Source organism: Crinia signifera, chromosome 3 (assembly GCF_055691185.1).
Source record: "Crinia signifera chromosome 3, ASM5569118v1, whole genome shotgun sequence".
NCBI lineage: Eukaryota > Metazoa > Chordata > Amphibia > Anura > Myobatrachidae > Crinia > Crinia signifera.
The window spans coordinates 83,708,501-83,734,229 of NC_139219.1; the positions used below are offsets into that span (position 1 = coordinate 83,708,501).

The following is a 25,729-nucleotide window of genomic DNA, read 5'->3' on the forward strand; positions in this document are numbered from 1 at the left end:
TCTATATAGATATCTATATCTATATAGATATCTATATCTATATAGATATCTATATCTATATAGATATCTATATCTATATAGATATCTATATCTATATAGATATCTATATCTAAAAATATACACACATACACACGGGAGCAAATCTGTGAGACCAAAGAGAGAATAAATTGCTGAAATGAGAAAGGCTTCAAAAGGTTTCATTTCAGCTTAGTAAAATGCATCAAACTGAAGCTTTAAAACTTAACCTATGGGCAACGATTAAAAATATAACGGTTGGAACCACAGTGTATTGTGTCTCTACCCGATTAGAATTTTTTTTCTGGTTTCCTTTTATGTCTAATATGAGAATTAAAACAATTAAAGTGTTTCACTATTTACAGCATATTGTGTACATTCCCAATGATACAAATGATTAGCTTATTCCCCGAATTACACGTTTTCAAAGTAACAAGTTGTGAATCTATAATGTAGATTTGCCAACCAAAATATTTTAGGAAGATTCAATGTTCCAAACTGGGATAAACACTTACACTGGGAGTCATCTACATCCATGTTCTGCATATCCTCATTTAAATCCACCAGAGTAGGCTTTCCATTTCTCTGCACTTCAATGCTGAAGGCTGGAGACAAAGGGAAGGAGATGTGCCTATCTACAGGTGCCTCTAGAATAGGAACAGATATTGATCAGAACTGAGCCAGAAAGGATAAGAATACAAACTAACCATAGCAGAGCAGGGTACCATTATTTAGCATCACATTTGTCCTATAGTAAGAAACCAGAACGACATTTAGGTATAAAATATCAGCAACAAATGTCATGTCCCCCCCAAGAGTCAACAGTCCAGAACCTGCAACGTTACCCTTGGCTATATAAAAGGGTGGTAAGCAAAAACAATGGTTTATTACAGATAGAGACCATTAAGGAACACCTAAAATTGTGAAATCACAGGATTAGTACTGACCGTGCCACAAATGTAGTTAACCACTAATTGCGTCTGTCGTCAACTAGACCAAGACACCTGCTAGTTATAAAGTGGCAAAACTGGGGATGTGTCAAATTATATGTAAATATTATTATTAAAAGTGCATGTGGTGAAAGACAAACTCCATAAAAAGAAAGACTAAGGGGGAAGGCTGTCGAACAAGCGCAACAGCCGTGCCACTGTCCCGTTCTCGATTAGCTCGACTTGAGCTCGGCGGTCGGGATTCAATGTCCCGGCCGCCGAGCGGCGAGAAGGGGGCGTGGCCGCGAGTTGAGGGCGGAAATAGACGAGCTCCGGCCGGGAGCTCGTTTATTTCCTGCTTTTCTCGGCAGAACAAGCCCGATAGCTTCTGAAGTCGGGCTCGTTCTGCCAAGAACCCCTGTCCAATGCTGTCAAGGAAGACAGCTTCTGAAGTCGGGCTCGTTCTGCCAAGAACCCCTGTCCAATGCTGTCAGGGAAGACAGCATTGAATAGGGCCCGACAATCTTTGAATACCCCCCTAAAGGTGCCCATACACAGTACAATTATTGTACACAATTTGGATTACATCGCATAGGTTTTGCAATGCAATGAGATGAGATCTAGTACAAAGTATGTATAGTAAATACTTTTTGAGCTGCGAGATGAGATGTATGACGGGAGCACGAATCTCATCGCAACCAGCAACTGAATAGTGTATGGGCACCTTTAGTGCCCATACACAGGTAGGCGATGTGTGTACCGGTGATATTGATAGCGGCGGGACCCTCCCTGGTCAATACTAACGGCAGTGTGCATCATAACAATGTTTAGTGTACACACTAAGAGAGAGTAAAAAAGATAGCGCTCAGAAGGAAACGTCTGAGTGCTATCTTTTACTTTGTTGTCTTGTGTGTATGGGGCTTCGATTTTTTTCTCATCTAAACAAGCATATTTCTGACAATCTAGCTAGGAATTCTTTAAAACGTATACCAAAAGTATTTTCTTTTTTCAAAAACAGGCATTATTCTGCTCATATGATAGTAGTGTAATGGTGTGTACACACTGTGAGATGTGCCGTGCGATGCGATCGCATGGCATGGCATGCGATGGCATACAATTTTGACTATATAGTGCAGATCTGCACTATATAGTCAAGGCAGCCAAGACTTTCTGCCGTGCGATACGGGAGCGCGCATCGGGATGGCAAGGGTTAAAACCCTTGCGCTCTGCGTGCGATGCGATTCTGAGTATATATAGTCAGAATCGCAGGGTGATTGTACCCGTGTGTACACACCATAAGCTCTGTACCCGTGTGTACACACCATAAGCTCTGTTGATTGTGGTCATGAGACAGGATGCGTTGGTAAGCTGGCTACCTGAACTCTAACTACTGAAGAAGTTGTGGGAGAGTGCAGATCTAGTGGAACACATTGTACTAAATCTGAAATGTGACTATTAGAACAATGATTACCATCGTAATCAAATATAAAGAAGCACAGTTCCTTTGCACACCAGCTAACAAAGCTATTGGGAATGCTGGCAATGTACAATGGAAACACTTGCTGTTTAATATTTCTGGATGTTGCCAAAACAAACCACTTAGTAACAACAATTTGAAATACATATAGTGAGAACTATGACAAAGGAAAACTGCAGATCCAATTTATCCAATTAATGTTTGACCCCCGGTACAATACACTTTAAAGACGCTGGAAATTGAAAGCCTGCCTCCCAGTTCAGAAGGACAATTACAGGGTTATAAATAGTCTGCTTTATAAAGGGGAAGGGGGGGGCTATAAACAGGCAGAGAAACAATGGGGACAAAAGCAGCATGCTCATACTTCTAAGTATTAAGTGGAATACACATGGGCCATTTTAGCCCTATTTCTTAGTGGTCTGTCTAGATCGCTAAGAAATTAAGCACGGATTGCTCCATGTGTATGCCTGCGAGTGACAATGATGCACAGTCCCGCGCACCGACTGTCTAGATCTCAACTACATTAAGGCAAGATCTAGTCAGATCGCCAGTGTTCTCACTAGAGCACAGATCACTCAGCACACATCGCTGGTGCATAGCATGTGTGTCAGCGATGTGTGCTAAACTATATCGCTCAGTACGGAGCTGAAGTTGCACTGTATGTATAGTGCTTTAGTTATATTTGCTATGGTTCATTTATATAAACAATTAGCAGATTCCTGCAGACTTGGGACAGGTTATATAGTAAAAAAAAATATAATAATTACGTGGGGGAGCTTCAAATGCTTTCCCCCCATGTCTGTTACTAAAGGGGGTATAAAACGGAGCAATGCAATTGTTGCTTGGTTCGGCCACCCATTATTAACAGAAGACAAAATTTCCTCTTATAGCCAGAGGAGGAGGAAAAAAAAATGCGTGAAAATGTCATGGTTTAGGCACCGTAACCTGGTTTTAAGAAGGGTTTAGACCCTATAAACAGGGCACCCGATTAGAACAACTGAATTGCTCTGACAGATGTCCATTACTTTGGAAACCTGATAAAATAACTATCACCCCTTAAAAAGAGACAAGGCTGAAAGCGCCTTACGCATACACCAAATATCACTAAAGCAAAAGAAACTTTATAAGCTAGGTATCAAAAATGGTCCAAAAACATTTTTGGCTTAAAAAAAACATGCAATTACTATCAGTATAGATTGAAAAGTTTTATTGTCTGTATAAAGCACTGAGAGTTCAATGAAAAAGGTTTGCTATCTTACCATTCACTTTTGCTAGTCCTGGCGCTTTATTTTTAAGTAATGTCACTTGGATTTGTGGAATGTTTGTAATGTTCGAATTCAATAAAAACTTGAAGTCCACGTGTCCCACCATACAGGCTTTCGGTAAGACCAGCTCAAAAACATGCTCATCCCAACTAGTGCTGCAGACAGAAACAAGATTAATTATGTTCTTTGTGTACAAATGTGGAGATTTTACCTACAAACATACAATGAATGGTAAATCTAGTTATATACTGCAAAAATGTATGGCTTTTCTATTTTGCCAGAATTTTAACATGGTGCTCCACAGCACTCTAAATGGAGGACACTGTCTGTTACTAGAACTATAAACCCACATCATATTCAGTAATGTAATTAACTCTAGACTCAAAGTGAGAGAGTCCTTGAAGATAGGGTTTGATGTGGAACTGAAATTACAGGAATATACAGAGAATCTACGTATGTGGTAAAATAACTTTCTTTGTTATCAGTAGTCAACAACTGCATTTCAGTTTTGTACTAGTTGGAGTCATCACACATGAGAGTAACATTATAGATTCTCACCATAGTGTTCCTTTCTCTCGTGCATGAACGTATGTCCTAACTACAGATGCAAACACAAACATCTATCCTTCGTGCACTACAAGTTGCATAACACGTAAGCTCGTAGCACCACAAATCTTAATGTATGCCTTATTCCATTAAAATGTACTTTATTCACAAAGTGATTGAAAGAGAATGCACAAGCTTCTGCTGATTAAAAGGGAAGAAAAATGTATATAGAAATCTATATCAATTCTAAAGGCGCTTTATATGAGTGTGCTTGGCTTACAGCAGCAATCTATACAAAGGAGGAGTCACCCCCAATACAATATACAAGAGAAAAGAAAGTGGGCGATTGCGCTAATTGATAATAAACAAATAAATAAAATAGTATACTTAAATTAAGTAGAAATGGTCAGGTGTGGATAATAAAAATATATATTTAATTTTAACATATAAAAATTATAAGAAATATCATAAGACATACATAAAAAAGGAAAATCTTTAGCAAGGAATAAAAATTGTAAAAATGGACACTGATTCAATAGTCACACTTGTGTGGAGAGGAGTATGCCAGTCCATTTAGGGAATTATCCCAGATGTTTTGTGGAAGGTCCTGGAAAAATTTGTAATCCAGACAGTTGGGAAACACTCCAGTGCTGTTGCCACTTGATATCCACAGGTTGTAACCGGGCTTCTTTTAGGAGGTGGCATGCCTCCAAGATGGTACTTTGCCACGGATGGTGGTGAAAAGGGCCAGTCCACTTGTTATTGTATACGAGTGTCCCAAATGAGGGCAAAGGGTTAAATCTCCAACTCCAAATGTATGTGACTGGGGTGCTGGTGATCAGAGTCCCATTAGAAATGCACCTACGCGTTTCGCTGTCTGTGCCACAGACAGCGAAACGCGTAGGTGCATTTCTAATGGGACTCTGATCACCAGCACCCCAGTCACATACATTTGGAGTTGGAGATTTAACCCTTTGCCCTCATTTGGGACACTCGTATACAATAACAAGTAGACTGGCACTTTTCACCACCATCCGTGGCAAAGTACCATCTTGGAGGCATGCCACCTCCTAAAAGAAGCCCGGTTACAACCTGTGGATATCAAGTGGCAACAGCACTGGAGTGTTTCCCAACTGTCTGGATTACAAATTTTTCCAGGACCTTCCACAAAACATCTGGGATAATTCCCTAAATGGACTGGCATACTCCTCTCCACACAAGTGTGACTATTGAATCAGTGTCCATTTTTACAATTTTTATTCCTTGCTAAAGATTTTCCTTTTTTATGTATGTCTTATGATATATTTCTTATAATTTTTATATGTTAAAATTAAATATATATTTTTATTATCCACACCTGACCATTTCTACTTAATTTAAGTATACTATTTTATTTATTTGTTTATTATCAATTAGCGCAATCGCCCACTTTCTTTTCTCTTGCTGATTAAAAGGATATGCAGAATACCTATATTCTGTGCACAACCAAAACTGTATTTGCATAGGAAATGTTAGTGTTTCCAGTTAAACAATAACATACATTTCATATGCAGATAAAGTGCATAAGAAAAGTACTCACAGCGCTTCACTTTCTCCACATTTTCTTACGTTACAGCCTTATTCCAAAATGAAATAAAAAAATCCTCAAAATTCTACACATAATATCCCACGATGACCATATGAAAAAGTTTGTGATGGAGATTTTTGCAAATAAAAAACTACAATGACATGTACATAAGTATTCACAGCCTTTGCCCTGAAGCGCAAAATTGAGCTCTGGTGCATCCTGTTTCCAGTGATCATCCTTGAGATTAACTGGAGTTCACCTGTGGCAAATTCAGTTGATTGGACATGATGTGGAAAGGCACAAACCTGTCGATATAAAAGGTCCAACACTTGACAGTGCATGTCAGAGCACAAACCAAGCAAGAAGTCAAAGGAATTGGCTGCAGACCTCCGAGACTGGACTAGAGATTGTCTTGAGGCACAAATCTGGGGAAGGGTACAAAAAATATTGAATTATACTCACCGATAATTCCTTTTCTTCATAGAGATCCCATGGCAGCCTACTATGGGATATTTCACTCTTCCTAGTTTCAGACAGGTAGCATTTTTTTTTCATACAAGAAGGACCACCCCCTCAGGTATATAGCTTAGCTCCAACCTTAATTCTGTGTCTTTTGAGTGTCTCCTCTTTCCAAGTAATAGAATAGAATCCACAACCTGGGAGGGAAACTACGGCTGCCATGAGATTCTCTTTGAAGAAAATTAATTATCGGTAAGTATAATTCGTTATTTTCTTCTACGATCCCCATGGCAGCCTACTATGGGACATACCAAAGCAATAATCAATGGTGGGAAACATGTCAATGCATAAGTATCAGTTATTTAAAGCACTTTTTAACAATGATCAAAATGGTGTGGCCTTATGTCCAAAGCATAATGGGTCCAAAACAGGCGATTTGACCCATTTTTGCCTGAAAATCGCCTAGTGTGTATGGGCCAGAGATCCCAGACTAGCGATGATGCGCGTTCCCGCATCATCGCTAGTAAAGTGGTTAATCTGCTGGTAAAGCCAGCATGCCAGACTATCATGGTTCAATTTTGAACCATCATCACTCAGTGTGTATACGCCGCGCAATGATGGCTAAAAGATGAACAGCTGCTGACCCGACTTCTCTTCCCCTGCTCCCTCCCTATGCTGCCTCCCCTTGTCCCCTGTCATGCTCACCCGCCCTGCGTGTTCCGATGGTTTTCTGATCTTTCTAAAGACAGTAATATATACATGACTGACACATGTCAGCCATGCATATATTACTGTCACCACTGCCCACCAATGATATTTATAAGGCTGTAATACATATGGGGCCACTCTCCCCCATGCCGCCAGCTTGCCATATTGCTGTAGCTGGCAGGAGATGGCGGACGGTAGGACGAGTGTCTTGTTGCTGAGAATGTGGCACGCGAGCGTCTCCTGCCCCATTCTGGCAGACAACGTGGGACGGCACAATGGGAGCCACTCCGATGCAGAGGCCCCATACATTGCTGGCACAGGCCACTGAACACCAATGTATATTTATGGCGGCAGTGTAAACATTGCCAGCAATGTATCCGTCGCAGCCGCCACTGCCCACCAATATACATTTCTGGCGCAGGCGAATGGATTTCTCCCTATGTACAAGGCTGCAAATAATCCTTGCCATGCACATGGGAGGGATGTTGCCCGACTGAGGTGGCGTTTACCTGATCGCTGGGCTCCAAAAATACGCAGCCCAGCGATCAGTTCTGAATCAGGCCTCAAGAACAGAAATGCACAGAATAATATGGCCCTGCTCCCACCCTTGGAATTCAAACACCGCCCATTAGGTAAATAGCCGGTACTTGTGAGTTATCCGGGCTGCCGATTTTGTCCTTAAGTTTAGTTAACTTAAGGACACCCGACCGACGCGATGCCCGCGATTTAGCCCGAAATCGTGGGCATCGCGTCGGTCGTGGCCGTTATAAGGAGCCGCGACGCGATGCCCACGATTTCCCATAGACAGTAATGTTAAAAGACACGATGGACCCGATTTCCGACCCGATTTCCCATAGACAGTAATGTTAAAAGACGCGATGGACCCGATTTCCCATAGACAGCAATGTTAAAATAAAATGACAATGTGAAATTGGCCAATATGGCCATTTCACATTGAATATGTTTTAAAAAAAAAATGTTTCATGGCCCCCCACCACCGTTAACGCCACCCCGCTATTGACGCCAACCCGAAGCGTGGCGAGCGCAGCGAGCCCGCGAGGGGCGGCGGTACGCGTCCTCCGACCTTTTCATACCCCTACTATCCACTAGGGCGTGGAGTGAGAATAGAATAGTGTGGCGAGCGCAGCGAGCCACCGAGCCCGAAGCGTGGCGAGCGCAGCGAGCCCCGCGAGGGGACGCGGATACCTTCACAGGTATCCGCGTGCCCTTGCGGGCTTCACAGGTGTCCGCTGCGCTCGCCACACTATTCTATTCTCACTCCACGCCCTAGTGGATAGTAGGGGTAGGAAAAGGTCGGAGGACGCGTACCGCCGCCGCTCGCCACGCTTCGGGTTGGCGTCAATAGCGGGGTGGCGTTAACGGTGGTGGGGGGCCATGAAACATTTTTTTTTTAAAACATATCCAATGTGAAATGGCCATATTGGCCAATTTCACATTGTCATTTTATTTTAACATTGCTGTCTATGGGAAATCGGGTCCATCGCGTCTTTTAACATTACTGTCTATGGGAAATTGGGTCGGAAATCGGGTCCATCGTGTCTTTTAACATTACTGTCTATGGGAAATCGTGGGCATCGCGTCGCGGCTCCTTATAACGGCCACGACCGACGCGATGCCCACGATTTCGGGCGCGATGAAAAAAATCGGCAGCCCGGATAACTCACAAGTACCAAATAGCCTTATACAGATAGAGCCGGCCTAGTCTTTGCAGGGGATGGCGCCAGAATCGCCAGCCGCCATCTGCTCTGTGAAAGGGGACGCGCGCGTCCCCTTCCGACGGCGCGTCACCCGGGGTCCCCACCGCCTCCCCGCACCCCTAACCCTATCCGTCTCCCTAAAGCGGAGACGGACAGGTTCCCGTCGCCCCGCCACCCGGAAACTGAGACGCACGCGCGTCAGTCAGATGGAGCGCCGGGCTGCTGGCGGATCGCCAGCGGAGACAGTCTGGCGATTTCGCCAGCAAGAGGGAGCCCGGCTCCATCTGTATATGAAAGATTTTCAGCAAAGTCTTTTGCCTCCTAAAAATCTCTTGCTCTTTGGGGAAAATGGCTCAGTGTGTACGCACTACTTTGGTGAAAGATATATCTATCAGAGATTTTGGCAAAGTCTTTTGAAATTAAAATCTTCTAGTGTGTATGGGCCTTAACTCTCTTAAGTTGGATGCCATCTGACTTTCTTCTGGTATCCATTTTCCTTGTGCTGTGCAATTCTGGCATTGCGCGCCCCAGCCACTTTTGGTTTGCATCTGTCGTAAGGCATACAAATTGTTGCAACTGGAGAGACATGGATCTCTTTTCTAGACCTTTGGACCACCAGGTCAGGGATTTCCTTAGCTCCTGATCCAATTTTATTCTTGAATTTTTGCTTCCGCTTGCTCTTAAGTGCGCTAGTAATCTCCATTCGAGGGTCCTCATTTTCCATTGGGCCCAAGGTTCTATCTTTATTGTTGACACCATCATTCTCAGCAGTTGTTGACCTTCTAAGGATATTGAACTGCTCATTGCATATTTTGTAGCCAGATTCTGTATCTTTAGACCTCTTTCTTGGGATAAAGAGATTCTGAATCGAACTGTGTCTATCATCATCTTTAAGAACTGGTTTTAGATTACTTTTTCATATTGATTATCCAACCGTGTCGTTTCAGGTAATTCATAACCTCTTTTACATGACTTTCAAGTTCTTGACTTGAACTCCCTGCCACCAAGATTTCATCTAGTTATGGCCACACTTTTATTCCAGCCTCTCTCAGATGGGCTATAAGGGTAATCAACACCTTTGTGAAGACACGGGGAGATGAGGTTAGGCCGAAAGGTAGACCTGTGAACTGAAAGTGGTTATTGAACAGACAGAATCTCAGGAATTTCCTGTCCTTTATGTGTATAGTAATATGGTAGTAGGCATCCTTCAGGTCGAGAGCTGATGGGAAATAGTTTCTTCTGAGACCGGCCAATATCGAAGGAAGGGTCTGAGACTCTTTTTACTAAAAATGAATTTAGTTTTCTTAAGTTCAGGATTGACCTGAAACCTCCCATATGTTTTTGAACCAGGAATAGATTTGAGTAAAACCCTTTTTGTTTCTTTTCTTCTGGAACCAATTCTATTGCTTCCAGAATTATCAGTTGTGACAATTTATTTCAGTGTATCCTTCTCTGCTTTGCCTTGTGGGAGTGTCTTGATCTTAGAAACCTGTCCTTTCTTGGCACATGAGAAAATTCCAGTCTGTACCCTTTTATTACGGACACAACCCATTTTTCCTTTACGGATTTCTGCCATAATTCTGCGAAGGTCAGAAGTCTTGCCCTGACCAGTATTTCTCTGGCATAATCATTGTCTCTGGAAGCCTCTGGAATTTTGACGAAAGCACTGCCTAGAACCTGCCCCTCTGCGATACTGGTGTCCTGGTCTATAGCTTCTGGCTTCCCTTAAGAATTGCCATGAAGATGTGGGTAGAGGGAGCTTTTTTTTTTTTTGTCCTGAGGTAGGCGCAACGATTTACCACCTGTAATTATTTTTATCATTTCAAGCTTGGTGCCAAAAAGAAATGCTCCTTCAAATGGTAGAGAAGTTTAACGGTTTTTAGAATGGGTATCAGCACTCCAATTCTTGAGCCATAGTGACCTTCTAGCTACTACCCCAGCAGCTAAGGACTTGGCTGAAAAAGAGACAATGTCCAGAGAGGCTTCACATATGTAGTTTCTCTCCTTTTGCATAATTCCTAGATTAACGTAATAGATATTGTCTAGAGATCTTATCTGCCATATCTTTCTGCATTTGTGAACTCCATAATCTTAATGCTCTAGAATAGATGAAGCCACTGCCAAGCCCGCTTTTAAAAGAAACAAGGATAAAATGTTGTTTCTTCAAAAAATGCTCTACTCTCCTGTCCTTTGCATCTTTGAACAAAGCCCCATCTTCAAGAGGAATTGTTGTTGTGGATGTAAGTTCAGCAATGGCTGCATCAACCTTAGGTACTGTGCGCCATAATGACAACTGTTCATCTTTAAATGTATACATTTTGTCCAGTCTGGATAATTTGCCAAAACTTTTATCCAGAATATTCCACTCCTTATATATTAAATCCTTCATTATTCTGTGGGCCGGAAAACATCTCTCGACTGGATCAACTGTATTTTTGTCGATAGCCTTGTGGATATTTCTTAGCATACGATCCACTTTTACAATGTCAAATGAACAAGCTTCTCTGATTTCTCCAAATTCTGTGCCAGAACTGGGGAAGTCTTCCTGCCACGCCTCCTCTGAAACAGCTTCATCATATTCTAAGCTGGTCTGAGACCTAGTTCTTTTAGCTGGGTGGAGCATAGCCAACTCATCCTTGGTAACAAATGACTTCTTCATCCAGTCCATAAGCGGTTTAATCATTTAAGGATGTGCCACATTAACCTTAGGTGCTGAATTGTTACATTCATCAAACTTTCCTCCTTTGCTTGTAGTTAACAGGTTTTTAATCAAAGAGCACACATTTTGCAGTTGAATGCATTTTCTTGCCAGTCTTTTTCCTAGCAGGTGAAACTAATTACTAACGGAGCTAATAAAACAAAACACACAAATGCCCAAAACAAAAATAGAGCTTACCTCGACAGGGCATTGTCAGGCTTAGGGGAAGAAAGATTCGTATTGCAACAGCAGCAAACACCTTCTCAGGAGCTGTAGTTTAATGTCAGCATCAGTGTGCGGCACATGCCCGGAATAATACCTGAAAGCGAGTCACCTGTTTGGCGCTTCCCGTTTTGGTGTACCAATATGGCGTCCGCCGCTATACATCCTATGCATATTTAGGAGGATCAAGATGGCCGCGGCTACACTTACGCTGTGTAACTTCCAGCGCGATCTAGGTACAGAAAGATGGTGGCAGACGTACTTCTGGCCATCCCAGCACACCACGGTGTACCAAAATGGCGCCCGCTAACTTCCATAGCTCGCCTCCGGCGTCCTGCTGCTGCCTGCTTCTCCCTGTGTCCAGAGCTCTTTCAGACGCCAAATCGCTGCCGCCATTACCAAGGTACTCTCTCAGCAATACACTGGGCACATGCATAAGCCGATTCCCAAGTCGGATGATGGGGATAAAGGCCTCGGGTCTTGCAATGATGCCAGAAAACCATATAAGGGCTGGCTATCATAAAATACTCTCCCATGCACTCTAAGTAAGCTCCAAACAAACAGACCACCCGACACTGTCTAAGGAGACAGAAAAAAAGACACAGGGTTAAGTGTGGATCTGAGCTATGTACATGAGCGGGCAGTTTTTCCTGTATGAAAAAAGTGCTACCCGTCAAACTAGGAAAAGGGAAATATCCCATAGTAGGCTGCCATGGGAATCGGAGAAGAAAATATCTGCTGCGTTGAAGGTCCCAATGATCACAGTGGCCTCCATCATTCGTATATAGAAGAAGTTTGGAACCACCAGGACTCTTCCTAGAGCTGGTCGGCCGTTTAAATTAAGGAATCGGGGAGAAGGGCCCTAGTCCAGGAGTTAACCAAGAATTAAAACTATGTCAGAGCTACAACATATCTCTATGGAGAGGAGAATCTACCATCTCTGTAGCAATTCACCAAACAGACCTGCATGGTAGAGTGGACAGACGGAAGCCACTCCTTAGTAAAAAGCACATGGCAGCCCATCTAGAGTTTGCCAAAATGCACCTGAAGGAATCTGACCACGAGAAACAAAATTCTCTGGTCTGATGAGACCAAGATTGAACTCTTTGGAGGGAATGCCAGGCATTATGTTAGGAAGAAACCAGACACCGCTAATCACCAGGCCAATACCATCAGTACAGTGAAGCATGGTGGTGGCAGTATCGTATCATGCTATGGGGATGTTTTTCAGCAGCAGGAACTGGGAGACTAGTTAGGATAGAGGGAAAGATGAATGCAGCAATGTACAGAGACATCCTGGATGAAAACCTGCTCCAGAGAGCACTTGACCTCAGACTGAGGCAACAACTCATCTTTCAGCAGGACAAAGACCCTAAAGCACACAGCCAAGGTATTAAAGGAGTGGCATTGGGACAACTCTGAACGGACTTGAGAGGCCCAGCCAGAGCCCAGACTTGAATCCCATTGTACATCTCTGGAAAGTTTTGCAAATGAGTGTGCACCGACGCTTCCCATCCAGCCAAATGGAGCTTGAGAGTTGCTGCAAAGAAGAATGAGTGAAAACTAGTGTGCCAAGATTTTGGCATCATATTCAAAAAGACTTAAGACTAACTGCATCAACAAAGTAATGAGCAAAGGCTGTGAATACACATGAAAATGTGATTTTTGTTTTTAATAAGTTTGCAAAAAAATCTCCCCCCAAAACATTGTCATTATAGGGTATTGTGTGTAGAATTTTGAGAGGAAAAAAATAAATTTATTCCATATTGGAATAAAGCTGTAACATAAAATGTGGAAAAAGTGAAGAGCTGTGAATACTTTATAGATACACTGTACAGCCGCAATCACACACAAAATATATGCATGGTGCATATTTTATTCAGCAGAAGCTGCTTGATTCATTTTAAGGGGGATATTCAATCTCCGGCGAGCACCTCCCATCGGGGAGATGCCCGCCGGGCCCTATTCAATGCTGTCTTCCCCGACAGCATTGAGCAGGGTATCTCGGCAGAACGAGCCCGACATCACTAGCTGTCGGGCTCGTTCTGCCGAGAACAGCCGGGAAGTGCCGAGCTGCCGGCTGCAGCTCGCAGCCACGCCCCCTTTTCGCTCCCCGGCAGGCGGGACATTGAATCCCGCCTGCGTGTTCTCGGGCGAGCTGACCGAAAACGGGACTGGGTCACGGCGGTCGAGCAAGCTCAACTGCCGTGACCCTGACATTGAATACCCCCCTAAAAGTTGTACACAAATGACAAAGAAAAAAAAATACGTATAAAAAAATTGTAACAAAATATTCAATGTAAGCCATTTTCAAAATAAGATTTGATTTATTTTATCTGTCTCAAGTTACCAATGCTACAAACTTTTAACACAAGGCTCCCACTATAAAACCCAGTTTCAAAAATTGAGCCACAGTTGGAGTTGTAGCAATGGATGGATTCTGATGGAACCAAAATACTGTAATGTACTTTAATTTACCATTCCATCTTATGCGTAAGATAAATAGAAAAAGTGGAGCAACACCTGTCATTTTGCAGTTTCCAAGTACGGGTGTGTTGGGCGGCATCGCCATGGTGCTGCTGGTGTAAGTGCTGCGGATGGCGCCTCTGCTGCTGTTCCTGCTGTACCTCAACCCAGCATGGCGGCACAGTAGCAGAAAACCTTGGTATTAGAGTCTCAAATCGGGTAAGTTCAACTAAGCACGTCAACATTTCCAAGGAAAAGGGCTGGTCCACTAAGAGATCCACACCTGGAGAGTGAGATGGTAATGTGTAAAACGATCAATAATAAATAAGTACAAGTAATGCATAGGAGAAATAATAATTAATAATTTACTCAGGAATCACTATCACCTTTTAAAAATGTATCAGTGAAAGCATGACAAAGTTGGGATGTAGAATGTTTGGAATTTAAAAGCAAATATAGATTCATTGCAGATTTAAAATGAAAGCAGTGTTTTCCAAAACGGCACAACAGGACACATAAGGATGACAAATACAAATAAATAACAGAAAAAAAAAATTCTTAATAAGAACTAGAGGTGCATTGAAAAAAAATAATAATGATATTATAGGGCAGTGGTTCCCAACTTGGATTACGTGTACCCCCCAGGGTACATTGCAAACTGGTTGAAAATAATATTGGTAATGACTGAAGTGGAGAAAGTAGCCGCCCAATGTCAAAAGTAGTCTCCCTTTGCCATGGAGAATAACAACATTGCTTCACTTCTGGTTCTGTCTGCAGCATTACCAGCAAACAACTGGGAGCTACCTGCACTTTCCTCAGACATCAATGATCTGCCCAACACTGACACATGTGGCGGAAGCAGCAGCATTAATCCTACAGGCATTATTGGCAATCCCCGTAGACTGTACACAACCAGCAGCCAGACACAGAGGGACCGGACTCCTGACTGCACACTACTCCTCCGCTACTCCTTAATATACGGACACAATGCCGTTCACTTCTACCCCACTTGTAAGTACTGTGGATACTTCAAATTGAGAGTAGGGGGTACTCAAATGAAAAGCCTAAGCCAAGGGTACTGGAGAGAAAAAAAAAAAGTTTGAAACTGCTGCTGTAGGGCATAGTAATTCCAAAACGTTTGTGAACCACTGGACTAATATTTGTTAAGTGTCAGGTTGTAATGCCCTACATTTTGGATATTTGTAAATAAACTCATAGGCTGGCTCTTGTGCACTTGTACACAGCTACCTTTATTTACCTGTGATGCCAGGGCTGGAAGGGTTTGACAGTGGCTTGATGCCTTCCACTAACTGTTCTACACCCTTCGTGAGTGATCCATCAACAAGAATGTCCGTTTCATCAAGGTCATCACACGTCCCTCCAATCTGGAGGAAATGAAGTTCACCCCCTGAAACAAGTATACAAATAAATACATTTAACAAAAAGAAACAGTGGAATATATGCATTCTTAAAGAGAATTACAGCAAATACAAAACTATTGCAGGTAAAAGACTTCTATAGATTTATATTACACAAAGAGGATATGTAAATTTAATTTCCCATTGTCATGAAGTAGAAGAACACAGATTTGCCCTCATACATTTTTCTTTAATAGGCTATGGAGATGTCTGCCAAAAAGATGCTGCTAGCACAGGGTGTCTTTTTGACGAAATTAGGTATTTGCTTTGTTATGTAAACATAATGCACAAGCAGACTGATTACAAACGATATGCGGCATACCTATATTGTGTGTGACAGTGCCTGTCACAGCATACGAAATGGAGGTTTGTATTATGCCAATGTTAGAATTTATTTTAAATTATGCACGTTCCAAGTTCAAAAAAAGTGTATTGTATTTTCATTAGCATCTATTGCTAGTTATTTCAACAGTTTTTGAAAAGGTCAAAAAGGAGAGGGAAAAAAAGAAAAAAGTGAACCCTGGCACCAGGGGTCCCATAATAAATAAACAAAAATAAAAAGGCAAAACAAGAGAATGAGAGATCCCCAGGCTTGTCTAGTGAATGCCCTCTTGGCCCCTTGGCCATTTCAGAAGGTTTTTGCCTTCCCTCCGGTACCACCACTCCTGCGTCTTAGTTGACACCTCAAGTGGGAACTAGTAACCATGATTCTTGTGGCTCCAAATTGCCTGAGACTGTTGTGGTACCAGGATCGTTCACAGCTGTCCGGGGCACCCCAGTTTTACCTACCTAAACCTAGGCAAGCTAGCTTTGACGGGATGGCTATTAAGCGGTTGGTCTTAAGAAGAAAAAGGCTTTCACCCTCGGTCATTGAGACTTTGCTGGCATCTAGAAAGCTGTCCCCAGCACGGGTTTACTATCGTATCTGGTAGAAATACTTTCTTTGGTGTGAGCCTAAAAAGTTTAATCCTAGAACATACAAATTGTCTAGAGTTCTAGGCTTTTTGCAATCTGGCCTCAACCTGGGTCTCAGCCATGCTTCATTGAAGGTTCAAGTGTCGGCTCTCTCTGTTCTCTTTCAACGGAAGACAGCTGCATCTTCTACAATTCACACCTTTTTACAAGGGGCTCTACACCTCCAAACTCCAATACGCCCATCTGCAAACCCGTGGGACCTTTCCATTGGTTCTACATTGTTAGACTAAGACTCCTTTTGAACCTCTGGAGTCTGTAGCACTTTCTCGGCTTACATTCAAAAACACTATTCCTACTGGCAATAGCTTCAGTGCGTAGGGTCTCGGATCTGAGTGCTCTCACACAGATCACCTTTATTGATTTTTCACGAATAGTGATAGCTAAGTCTGGTACGCAGAACTGCTCTCACAAAAGGTGGTCTCCGGGTTCCACATTAACAAAGAAATTGATGTCCCGGTTTATTCAACAATGCCTTCCCCTTCATCAGAAAACGATTAAATGTTGGACGTGGTCAGGGCTTTATGTTTCCAGAGAAGGAAATCTGACACCTTTTTTGTCCTATTTGATATAAAAAAAAGTTGGTTGGCCTGTTTCCAAATGTACTTTAGACCATTGGCTAAGGTCCACAATACGACAAGCGTACCTGTTTGTGGGGATGCCAGTACCTCATTCAGTGCAGGGAACCACGAGGTTCACGGGGACATCTTAGGCCTTGCATGCGGGTGTCTCAGCAGAGAGCATTTGCAGGGCAGCTATGTGGTCTTCCGCTCACAAATTTATCAAATTCTATGATTTTTACACTTTCACTTCAGCCGATGCCGGTTTTGGCAGAGGTGTCATAAGTGCAGCTTGGGAGCATTCCCTCCCAGCTTTAGGATGTCCCGCTATCACAGCATCTACTGCTGGTGGTCTGGAAAAAAGTGTATTTTTGGTTCTTATGGGGCCCATTATGGGCCCCCTACATCAGCAATCACAATTTATGGATTTTTAGATACAGGGATTTTTTGGCCAGATAAATGGATTTTACAATCTATCTGACTTTGCCCACACATTACAGATTTATTTCTATGATCGGCAGATTTTTCCATCTAAAGATTGCATCTTCATATCTGGAAATTGCCCAATCGATTGCTGTTCATAATGTAAATAGATGAAGACGACGAATTGGGAATGGCCACACATATAAAAAAGATCTGCAGATAATACCAGATTATTAAACATGTTTAAAAACCTGATTAAGCAATCGATTGGCGATTTTGATTGGGATTGCCAAAAGGGGGAGCCCACACATCTAAAATTAATTGTGGCAATCATCTCCACATCTGAAAATTGTCACAATTAATTGCTGATGTATGGGGCCCTTTAGCAGTTCTGTTAAGGGCCCCATACATCAGCAATTAATTGTGACAATTTTCAGATATGGAGATGATTGCCACAATTATTTTTAGATGTGTGGGCTCCCCCTTTTGGCAATCCCAATCAAAATCGCCAATCGATTGCTTAATCAGGTTTTTAAACATGTTTAATAATCTGGTATTATCTGTGGATCTTTTTTATATGTGTGGGCATTCCCAATTCGTCTTCATCTATTTACATTATGAACAGCTGAAATGACAATCGATTGGGCAATTTCCAGATATGAAGATGCAATCTTTAGATGGAAAAATCTGCCGATCACTGAAATAAATCTGTAATGTGTGGGGCAAGTCAGATAGATTGTAAAATCCATTTATCTGGCCAAAAAATCCCTGTATCTGGAAATCCATAAATTGTTATTGCTGATGTATGGGGTCCATTAGTTATAGTTACAGTTTATACACGGTTGTTAAGTTCTATTTTCTGTTGAGTGGTCCTTTTCTCCTATTCCTCGGCTAGTTAAGTTAAAAACTGGTCTCTGAGGACAGGAAGGGGTATAAGGGCATGGAGCTATGGGCTGCAATGTTTCAAAGAAGTTTCAACTCCTTGGTGCCCAGTCCTTCACTCCTGGAATACCAACTATCCCAACATCCACCTTGGCTTAAGAAAAAAGGATTTTACAGGCAAGGAACAAAAATCCACTTAGTTTCCAAATAAAGCAACCAACCCCTCCAAAGTAATGGCAGTAACACCATTTTGAGTACCACAGCTGGTCTTGCTAGACACAATTATACCCAAAATGTTGATTGATGGGCTGCCAAAAGATCAATCTACCTAGTGCAGTGTTTCTCAAATCCAGTCCTCACGGAACCCTACCACCACATATTTTCCAGATCACCTGTTAATTTACTAACACAATATATCTACAGGTGGTACTAATTTAAAAACATGCAGTGCTAGGGTTCAGAGATTGAGAAACAAAACGACTAACTAGCGAAACAGGTAGGTAAATATATTTGAGGGAGCTAAAACAAGGTAGTGTTCATGCCAGGCTGTTTAACCAGGGCACAAGGCCCTGCCCAATTTTAAAAGGACAAAACACGTCCTGTTCCAATAGTAGCACCCTGCATCGATTGCCCTCCCTAGGTGCCGGGCATGCCCCCATCAGTGACTACAACATGCGGGCCCATCCACATTATTATTATTAACAGTTTCTTATATAGCACTTACATATTCTGCAGCGCTTTACAGAGAATATTTTAACATTCACATCAGTCCCTGGAGCTTACAAATCAATATTTCCTACCACATGTACAGACACAGACATTCTAGGGTTAGTTTTGATGGAATCCAATTAACTGACTTGTATATTTTTGGATTGTGGGAGGAAACCAGAGTACCCGGAGTAAAACCACGCAAACACGTGGAGAATATACAAACGCCGCACAGTTAGGGCCATGGTGGGGATCGAACCCATGACCTCAGCGCTGTGAGGCAGTAATACAAACCATTACACCATCCGCGCTGTCCCATATTAGCGACATCCATGTACATCGGCGCCTTACTGTGATAGTAGTGGGATCACTAATAATGCAATATAATGGTTATATCGTCATAACAAATTGGAGGTGGTGGAAGATGTATGAAGCAGTGATAAAAGTTGAAGAGTGGATTGGTGGAAAAGTTGCCCATAGCAGCCAATCGGCTTTGAGGAAAGCATTTATCAAGAACATTCTATAAAACAACAAGAAGATGTAGTATGTTTGCTAAGTCTCCACTCTCATCACCGCTTCATTGATCGAATGGTTATTTATTAAAAACTTTAGCTTAGAGTTCTTAATACTTTTCCCTTCAAATAAATCTAATCTCTAAACCAAATATTGCATTACTATAAATCCACTTTAAAGACCAGTAAAAAACAATTCCACCTAGAACAGATCGCAAGATGTACACCATTGCACAATATACTGCTTAAAGCAACAATGACATCATCCTCTGGCATGTAACAGGAAGCCCAAAACTGGACCACAGGCATGTATACATTGACATGTGGAACAACTTGTGGTAATGCAACTAAAATTTAAAAAGACAATTTTTTTTTGTTATTGCTACTTTTTTCCCCATGGCCATTACAGTACGCATCCTCTCGATCTGTACGTAACATGGAGCACAGGCAAATGTGTCCTTTATTGTGCATGAGACTCACTTGCGCCCGCACCCCCTTTGTGCACGAGACGCACGTGATACCGAACCACTAACCCTGACCGTCTCCCTGAAGATATAGGCAGGATTGCCGTACTCTACAGCAAGAATTACTGAGACGCACAAGCGTATAAGACGCTGGTGCAACTCAGGCAGATGGAGAGTCTCTCCACAGGTGTCCGCCCGCGCAGGTGATCTGGCAGCTACCAGCGCTGTGTGAGGCGCTCACTAGGCTTGCCAGAGATGTCGGGGACAGAGCTGCAGCTCGCGGGGACAGAACGGTGACTACGCTGCCTGACTGGGACACTACGCAGGGCTGCCGCGGGGACACTACGCTGACTACGTAGCGTGCCGCCGTGAAACTACACAAGTCCCACGCTATTTTATCTATATATATTCCTTTCAAGGCTGGCTGTTTTCTCCTTTCCATGGATATGCCAGAGGCATCTCGAGAGAAGAACAAACTGTTAACTCATAAAGGGGCAGATGTATGATGCGTCGATATGGGGGAGAAGGGTATCAGCGCACGTTATGTGCACTGATACCGCTTCTCCCCCATGTATGAAGCGGCCGGGATGCGGTAATGGACAGGGGCGCTATGCGCCCCTGTCCATATCGGCGCTGCTATCAAAATGATAGCAGGCCGAATGTATGAACGGTCAGCATCGCTGACCGTTCCGCACGAAGCCGGGTTTGGCTTCGCCAGCATCAGGCTGGCGAAGCCCTATCTAAACAGCAGGGACAGCGCTGTCCCTGCTGTTAGGTCTGGGCTGCGCTGGGGATCTCGCGTGAACAGCGAGATCCCGCGCATGCCCAGTGCGGCCGGCCGGGGGACAGGAGATAGCGCATCAGTTAATACTGATGCGCTATCTCCAGAAAGGGACATCGCCGAAGGGGGGAGTTAACGCTCCCCCGCTTCGGCAGACAAGATGTTAATACATCTTGTCGATGTCCCTTCCTGCTTCGCCTCGCTATTGAGGCGAAGCAGGAAGTATCATAGCTGCGCGATAAGCGCTGCTATGATACATCTGCCCCAATGTTCTTGCAGTCAGATCCTATATTGCGGGCCATTGGAGATCTTCAAATCTGCAGACATTGGCTGAAATCACTGTCACGATCAGGCATATTCATTCTATGGAGTACAGTACCATCATTTTGAAAGGCTCTTCTACAAAATTCATTAGTCTGGGAACCCTGGACCACTCACTTCGATGTCCCACCGGCTTTTTACTAAATAAACCTGGAAAATGATCCTGTGCTAGTTTTCTTGACCTTCCAGCGATTATATTGTCCAGCCGGGTTGGATCCCTATTTCTATTTCCACCCTCCCCAACTCCTCCTCTCCCCTTCTTTTCGCTTTTCTTTTTCTCCCTCCTTTGTCCTTCTGTCTTTTTCTCTTAACTAGTTTTTATTACTCTTTAACATAATAATATCTTAAAAACAAGAGAGTCGTCTATATAATATGTTAAGTGTAATAATTAGTATTTTTCTTTTTATTATGAAACCTCTGCGTAGGTTTTCTTGTGGTGCCTATTCTTTGTATTCATGACATCTCTAAAAATGTATATTGAGAAAAAAACATGTGCAGAGAGTTAGATCTCGTGAATTATTTTGTTTCGGTGCAGGGTAAATACTGGATGCTTTATTTTTACACTGCGATTTAGATCGCAGTTTTGAACACTCCACACACATCTAAAATCTCTCTGCACGTTACATTTGTCTTACCTGAAGGGCAACATGGTTTTGTCCATTTGAGAATGTGCTTTATGTCTGAATTAGGCCCTTTTAGCAGCAAGAGTTGCTAAGCAAGTAAATCTTGTATGTTTAGATGGAGACATCACACTCATTATGTACAACGCAAAGCCTTTGGAGTTAAATCAATGATTTTCCCACATTGCAAAGTAATCCTACTTTAGTCTTAGGGCTTATGTAATAGCCTGTGAGCTGTTCGCTGTGCAGAAACTCTAGCGAGTCTGCCCAGGTTTGGTCAGGAAAATTTCTTCAGAGGGCAATAAAATGACTGCTTTTATCAAAAAACACTAACAGTCATTCTAGTTTTCTAATCAGGCAGCGTGCTGATCTGCAAAAAGGAACATTACTACAGGATTGGTAGCTTGCGCTCACTGGTTCTATACCTCAGCATCTTCGCACATTATTTGCGGGGCACAACAAATACCTTAGTGCAACATTCCCCTCCTTTTTGACACACACTATTATCATTTAGAGACCTCTGGGAGCACAGGTTACAAACCATTCTCTATACTAAAAAGGAACATTAGACTGCACCAAAGACATGCAAGCCCCAAGAGAGTGTGGCTAGTCAGAAACCGGGTTATAGCCTTAGACATGCCCCATTTTCAACACTGTAAAAAACAGTGGGGTAGATGTATGAAGCAGTAATAAGGAAGGAGAAGTGATAAAGTGGCTGGTACTTATCACTGGCCAACCAGCTGTTAACTGTCCCTTTTGAAACCCAGCCAGTAACTTAACAGTCAGGAGCTGATTGGCCGGTAAGAAAGTACCAGGCACTTTATCACTTTTCCTCCCTCATCACTGACCCCACAGTGCCCAGCATATCCTTCCCCCAAGATCTCCCTGCACTATGAAGACTGGAGGTGAAGAAACAAGCCCATCCCCCTAAAAAAGGGACATCGGAGATAGAAGGCAGCTATTGGCCATAAGAAAAGCACTGGGTGTCAAAAATGGATGGTTTGGGCCAATTTTTAATGGTTAATTATTGCATTTTTGATCAAATGAAAGAATTTTTAGGTACAGAAAAATGTCTGTAAAAAATGTCTATTTTATCATAAGTTTGTAACAGTAACACTTTATTCCCCTTTTCTGCAAGTTCAAAAACACTTCTCCCATCAATACACCTCCACGTTCCATCGTAATTTAATTGCTGTGCGAGCACACTATGGTTTGGACCCATGTGCAGTAGGAAAACAAAACAATGTGCATACAAAAGCCACTTTGCGACCGCATTTGAATTAGGCCCAGTGTCACTAGGTGTCTCACACTGCACTAAAAGTTCTATGCTGTATAATATTTTGGGCTTTCCAAATTAAGTATAAAGCCTATCAAAAGCTTGCAAAAGAAAGCATCTTTTGTTAGACAATTATTGTTAAGGTGCACACAACTGAATCCAAACTGAATGAGGACATCTGTAATAATTATATCTGGACAATATTACACTGTAGTGTTCGTTATCAGTGTGTAAGCCGTGCAGGTTTTGGAACATCAAAGTTCTAGTGTGTACACATGGTAAGATATGCCTTCCGATGTTGACTATATAGTCAACATCGTGTTGGCATCGCGAGCAGATCGCAAGGGTTTTAACCCTTGCGATCCTGATGCGCGTTCCCGTATCGCAAGACAGATAGTTTTGGCTGCATTGACTATATAGTGCAGATCTGCACTATATAGTCAAAATTGTGCCACTGCATGCGTGCCGTGCGATGCGAGTCCCGCATATCTTCACCGTGTGTACACACCATAAGCAACTTCTTGTTTCCAAATAAATGTAGATTTAAGTAAACAATCAGGTGGTATCATTCTAAATATTTTACAGTCTGCACTACAGCGATAGAACCAGAGTTTGAGAATGTGAAGAAACAAACAATACATTTGAAGTACTATACAAGAAAAAAAAAAAAACACAAAGCTTTACTGAAAAAAACAACTACATACTGTATATATAGAACAGTACATTCTATGCTGCTGTTTTATGTATGAAAGGGCATGGTGTAAAATGATTGGGGTCTATTTAAAGTCACGACAAGGGGGGTTTTTATTGGGAGGAAAATCCATCCTCGCATTCAACTCCACTCGTCATATTCAATGTTTGGGAGAGATACCATACCATCCTCTGATGGTGAGGATCAATGCAGCGAGTCCACTGCATTTTGTGGTGAGCCCCGCAGTTTTAATGGGCACACTCGCTGTTTCCACCTAGCTGAAAAGACCCAGCTAGCTGAAACGGCGAGAGAAGGCGAGGCAGTTGAATACTCTGATGGCAAGCTATGGGAACTGCTCGCCTTCAGAGGCATTGAATACCACCCTATACATTAAGAAAACGGTCCATTCTAATTTGTACCCTTTCATGAAAGTCAAAACATAAAACAGAAATCGTATTTAGCTATACCATCACATGAGAAGACTATATCCCCTTTCTTCATGCATGCAAATACATATATTTTTATCTTCAAAACTTCAGAAGGGCTAAAAGAATAGAAAATGAAGAGTCGGACCATCGGCAACGATAACGCCACATTCAGTTCTCACCTTTAGTACAGGCACATAATCTGTCTGTACCCGAACAGTACACAACGGACACAAAGGGGTCCACATCATCCGATAAATCCTTCTTTGGTGGATCCACTTTAGCCATGACTTCAAAAGTTGAAAGATCTAGAATTTTCACATATCCACCTTGAGTGGTTACCACCAAGTGACCCAAACTGAGCAAATCAGATTTCTTCTCTTTGCCATTAAGATTTTTAGGAGTCAATGGTGTCTCTTCCGAGGACTCCTCACAGTCGTCCTCTCGGTTATCTAAAATATCAGGCTGTAATAAAATAAGTGAGGTAATGGCATCCTGAGGGTCTTTAATGTGTAAAATTTTTACCGGCTGCTCCTCCAGAGTCACTATCCTGGTTGTATAATTCATTTTATAAATCGCCAAGTAGCCACCGCTCACGCTTCTCTGTACTGGTTGGATAATTAAAGGATCGTGAACATCTGCTGAAGATTCACAGGGAATAACATTGATACTTGTGCCATTCACAGTACTGAGACTGTGCTCAGCTTCTCCTTTCCGCCTACTGCAAAGAGCAGAGTTTAATTTGTTTAAGTTATTCAAGGCCTCTACTTGATTTATTGCACTCAAGGACTCCGCGGAACATTTCTGTAAACCTACTAAAAGATGGACACCATCTGCACATGGAATAATGGAATCTACACATAGGTTCTCCTCTTCTGCAAACTTAGGCAGCCGCATGCACTGCACCAGCATTCCAGGCTTAGGAACCATCGAAGTCCACTTGTCTGTGTCAGGGGAGGTCAGGTTAGCAGTAGCCTCAGCAAACTGCTGTATGTACGTGACAGGGGGGTCTTGCAGAAGCAACTGCTCCTGATTATCAAGCTCCATCTCAATTATTTGGGGGACAGTAAATCCATCATCATGTAAACTTTTGCTCATAATATTGTTCATCTGAGAAAAAAGTTTTCCTGCTTTTTCGTCAGACTCTTTGATGCTGTACAGCAGCATTACTGGTAGAGTCCTTTTCACCATAGGAGAGTTAAGATCTGAATTCATGCCAGATTCATTGTCAGTAGAGCCCTGCTCCGAGGAGCTCTCGCCTGGAGTCCTGTTTAAAGCATCAAGAGACCTACGTGAATTGCTACTAGTTGGGGAGGTAGCAGGGGACTTGTATGTCAGTAAGCCACCAGTCAGTAAGCAAGGAAAGGGAATGTTGTGCTGGTCTAAGTGCTTCTCCTTGGTCTTTTCACTTTTACAACCAATTAAAGAAGGGTTTGTCCCAAGTTCCTCTAAGTCCTTTACAGTATCTTCTAGGACATTGGCAACAATTTCCCATTGAAGTTTCTCTGGCTGCTGCAGTATACTGAGGGCAGTTATATCCAGGCTCATCTCCAGAGTTTCCTTCTGAGATGTGTGTCCTGCAAAAGGAAGAACAGTTTGAGCATAA

At 42.6% G+C, this 25,729-nt stretch overlaps 1 protein-coding gene across 10 annotated transcripts in view; it reads right to left on the reverse strand.

The window, feature by feature from the left end:
* The window catches only part of BIRC6 (baculoviral IAP repeat containing 6), a 262,531-nt gene that overhangs the window by 202,991 nt on the left and 33,811 nt on the right, over positions 1 to 25,729 (reverse strand). For all 10 annotated transcript variants that reach the window (XM_083176127.1, XM_083176119.1, XM_083176125.1 and 7 more), the window contains exons 10-14: positions 24,306 to 25,700; positions 15,329 to 15,478; positions 14,128 to 14,353; positions 3,681 to 3,841; positions 531 to 662 (exon numbers count right to left, since the gene is read on the reverse strand). In XM_083176127.1, coding sequence (XP_083032253.1) covers positions 531 to 662; positions 3,681 to 3,841; positions 14,128 to 14,353; positions 15,329 to 15,478; positions 24,306 to 25,700 — 2,064 coding nt within the window. The remainder of the gene's footprint in view (positions 1 to 530; positions 663 to 3,680; positions 3,842 to 14,127; positions 14,354 to 15,328; positions 15,479 to 24,305; positions 25,701 to 25,729) is intronic.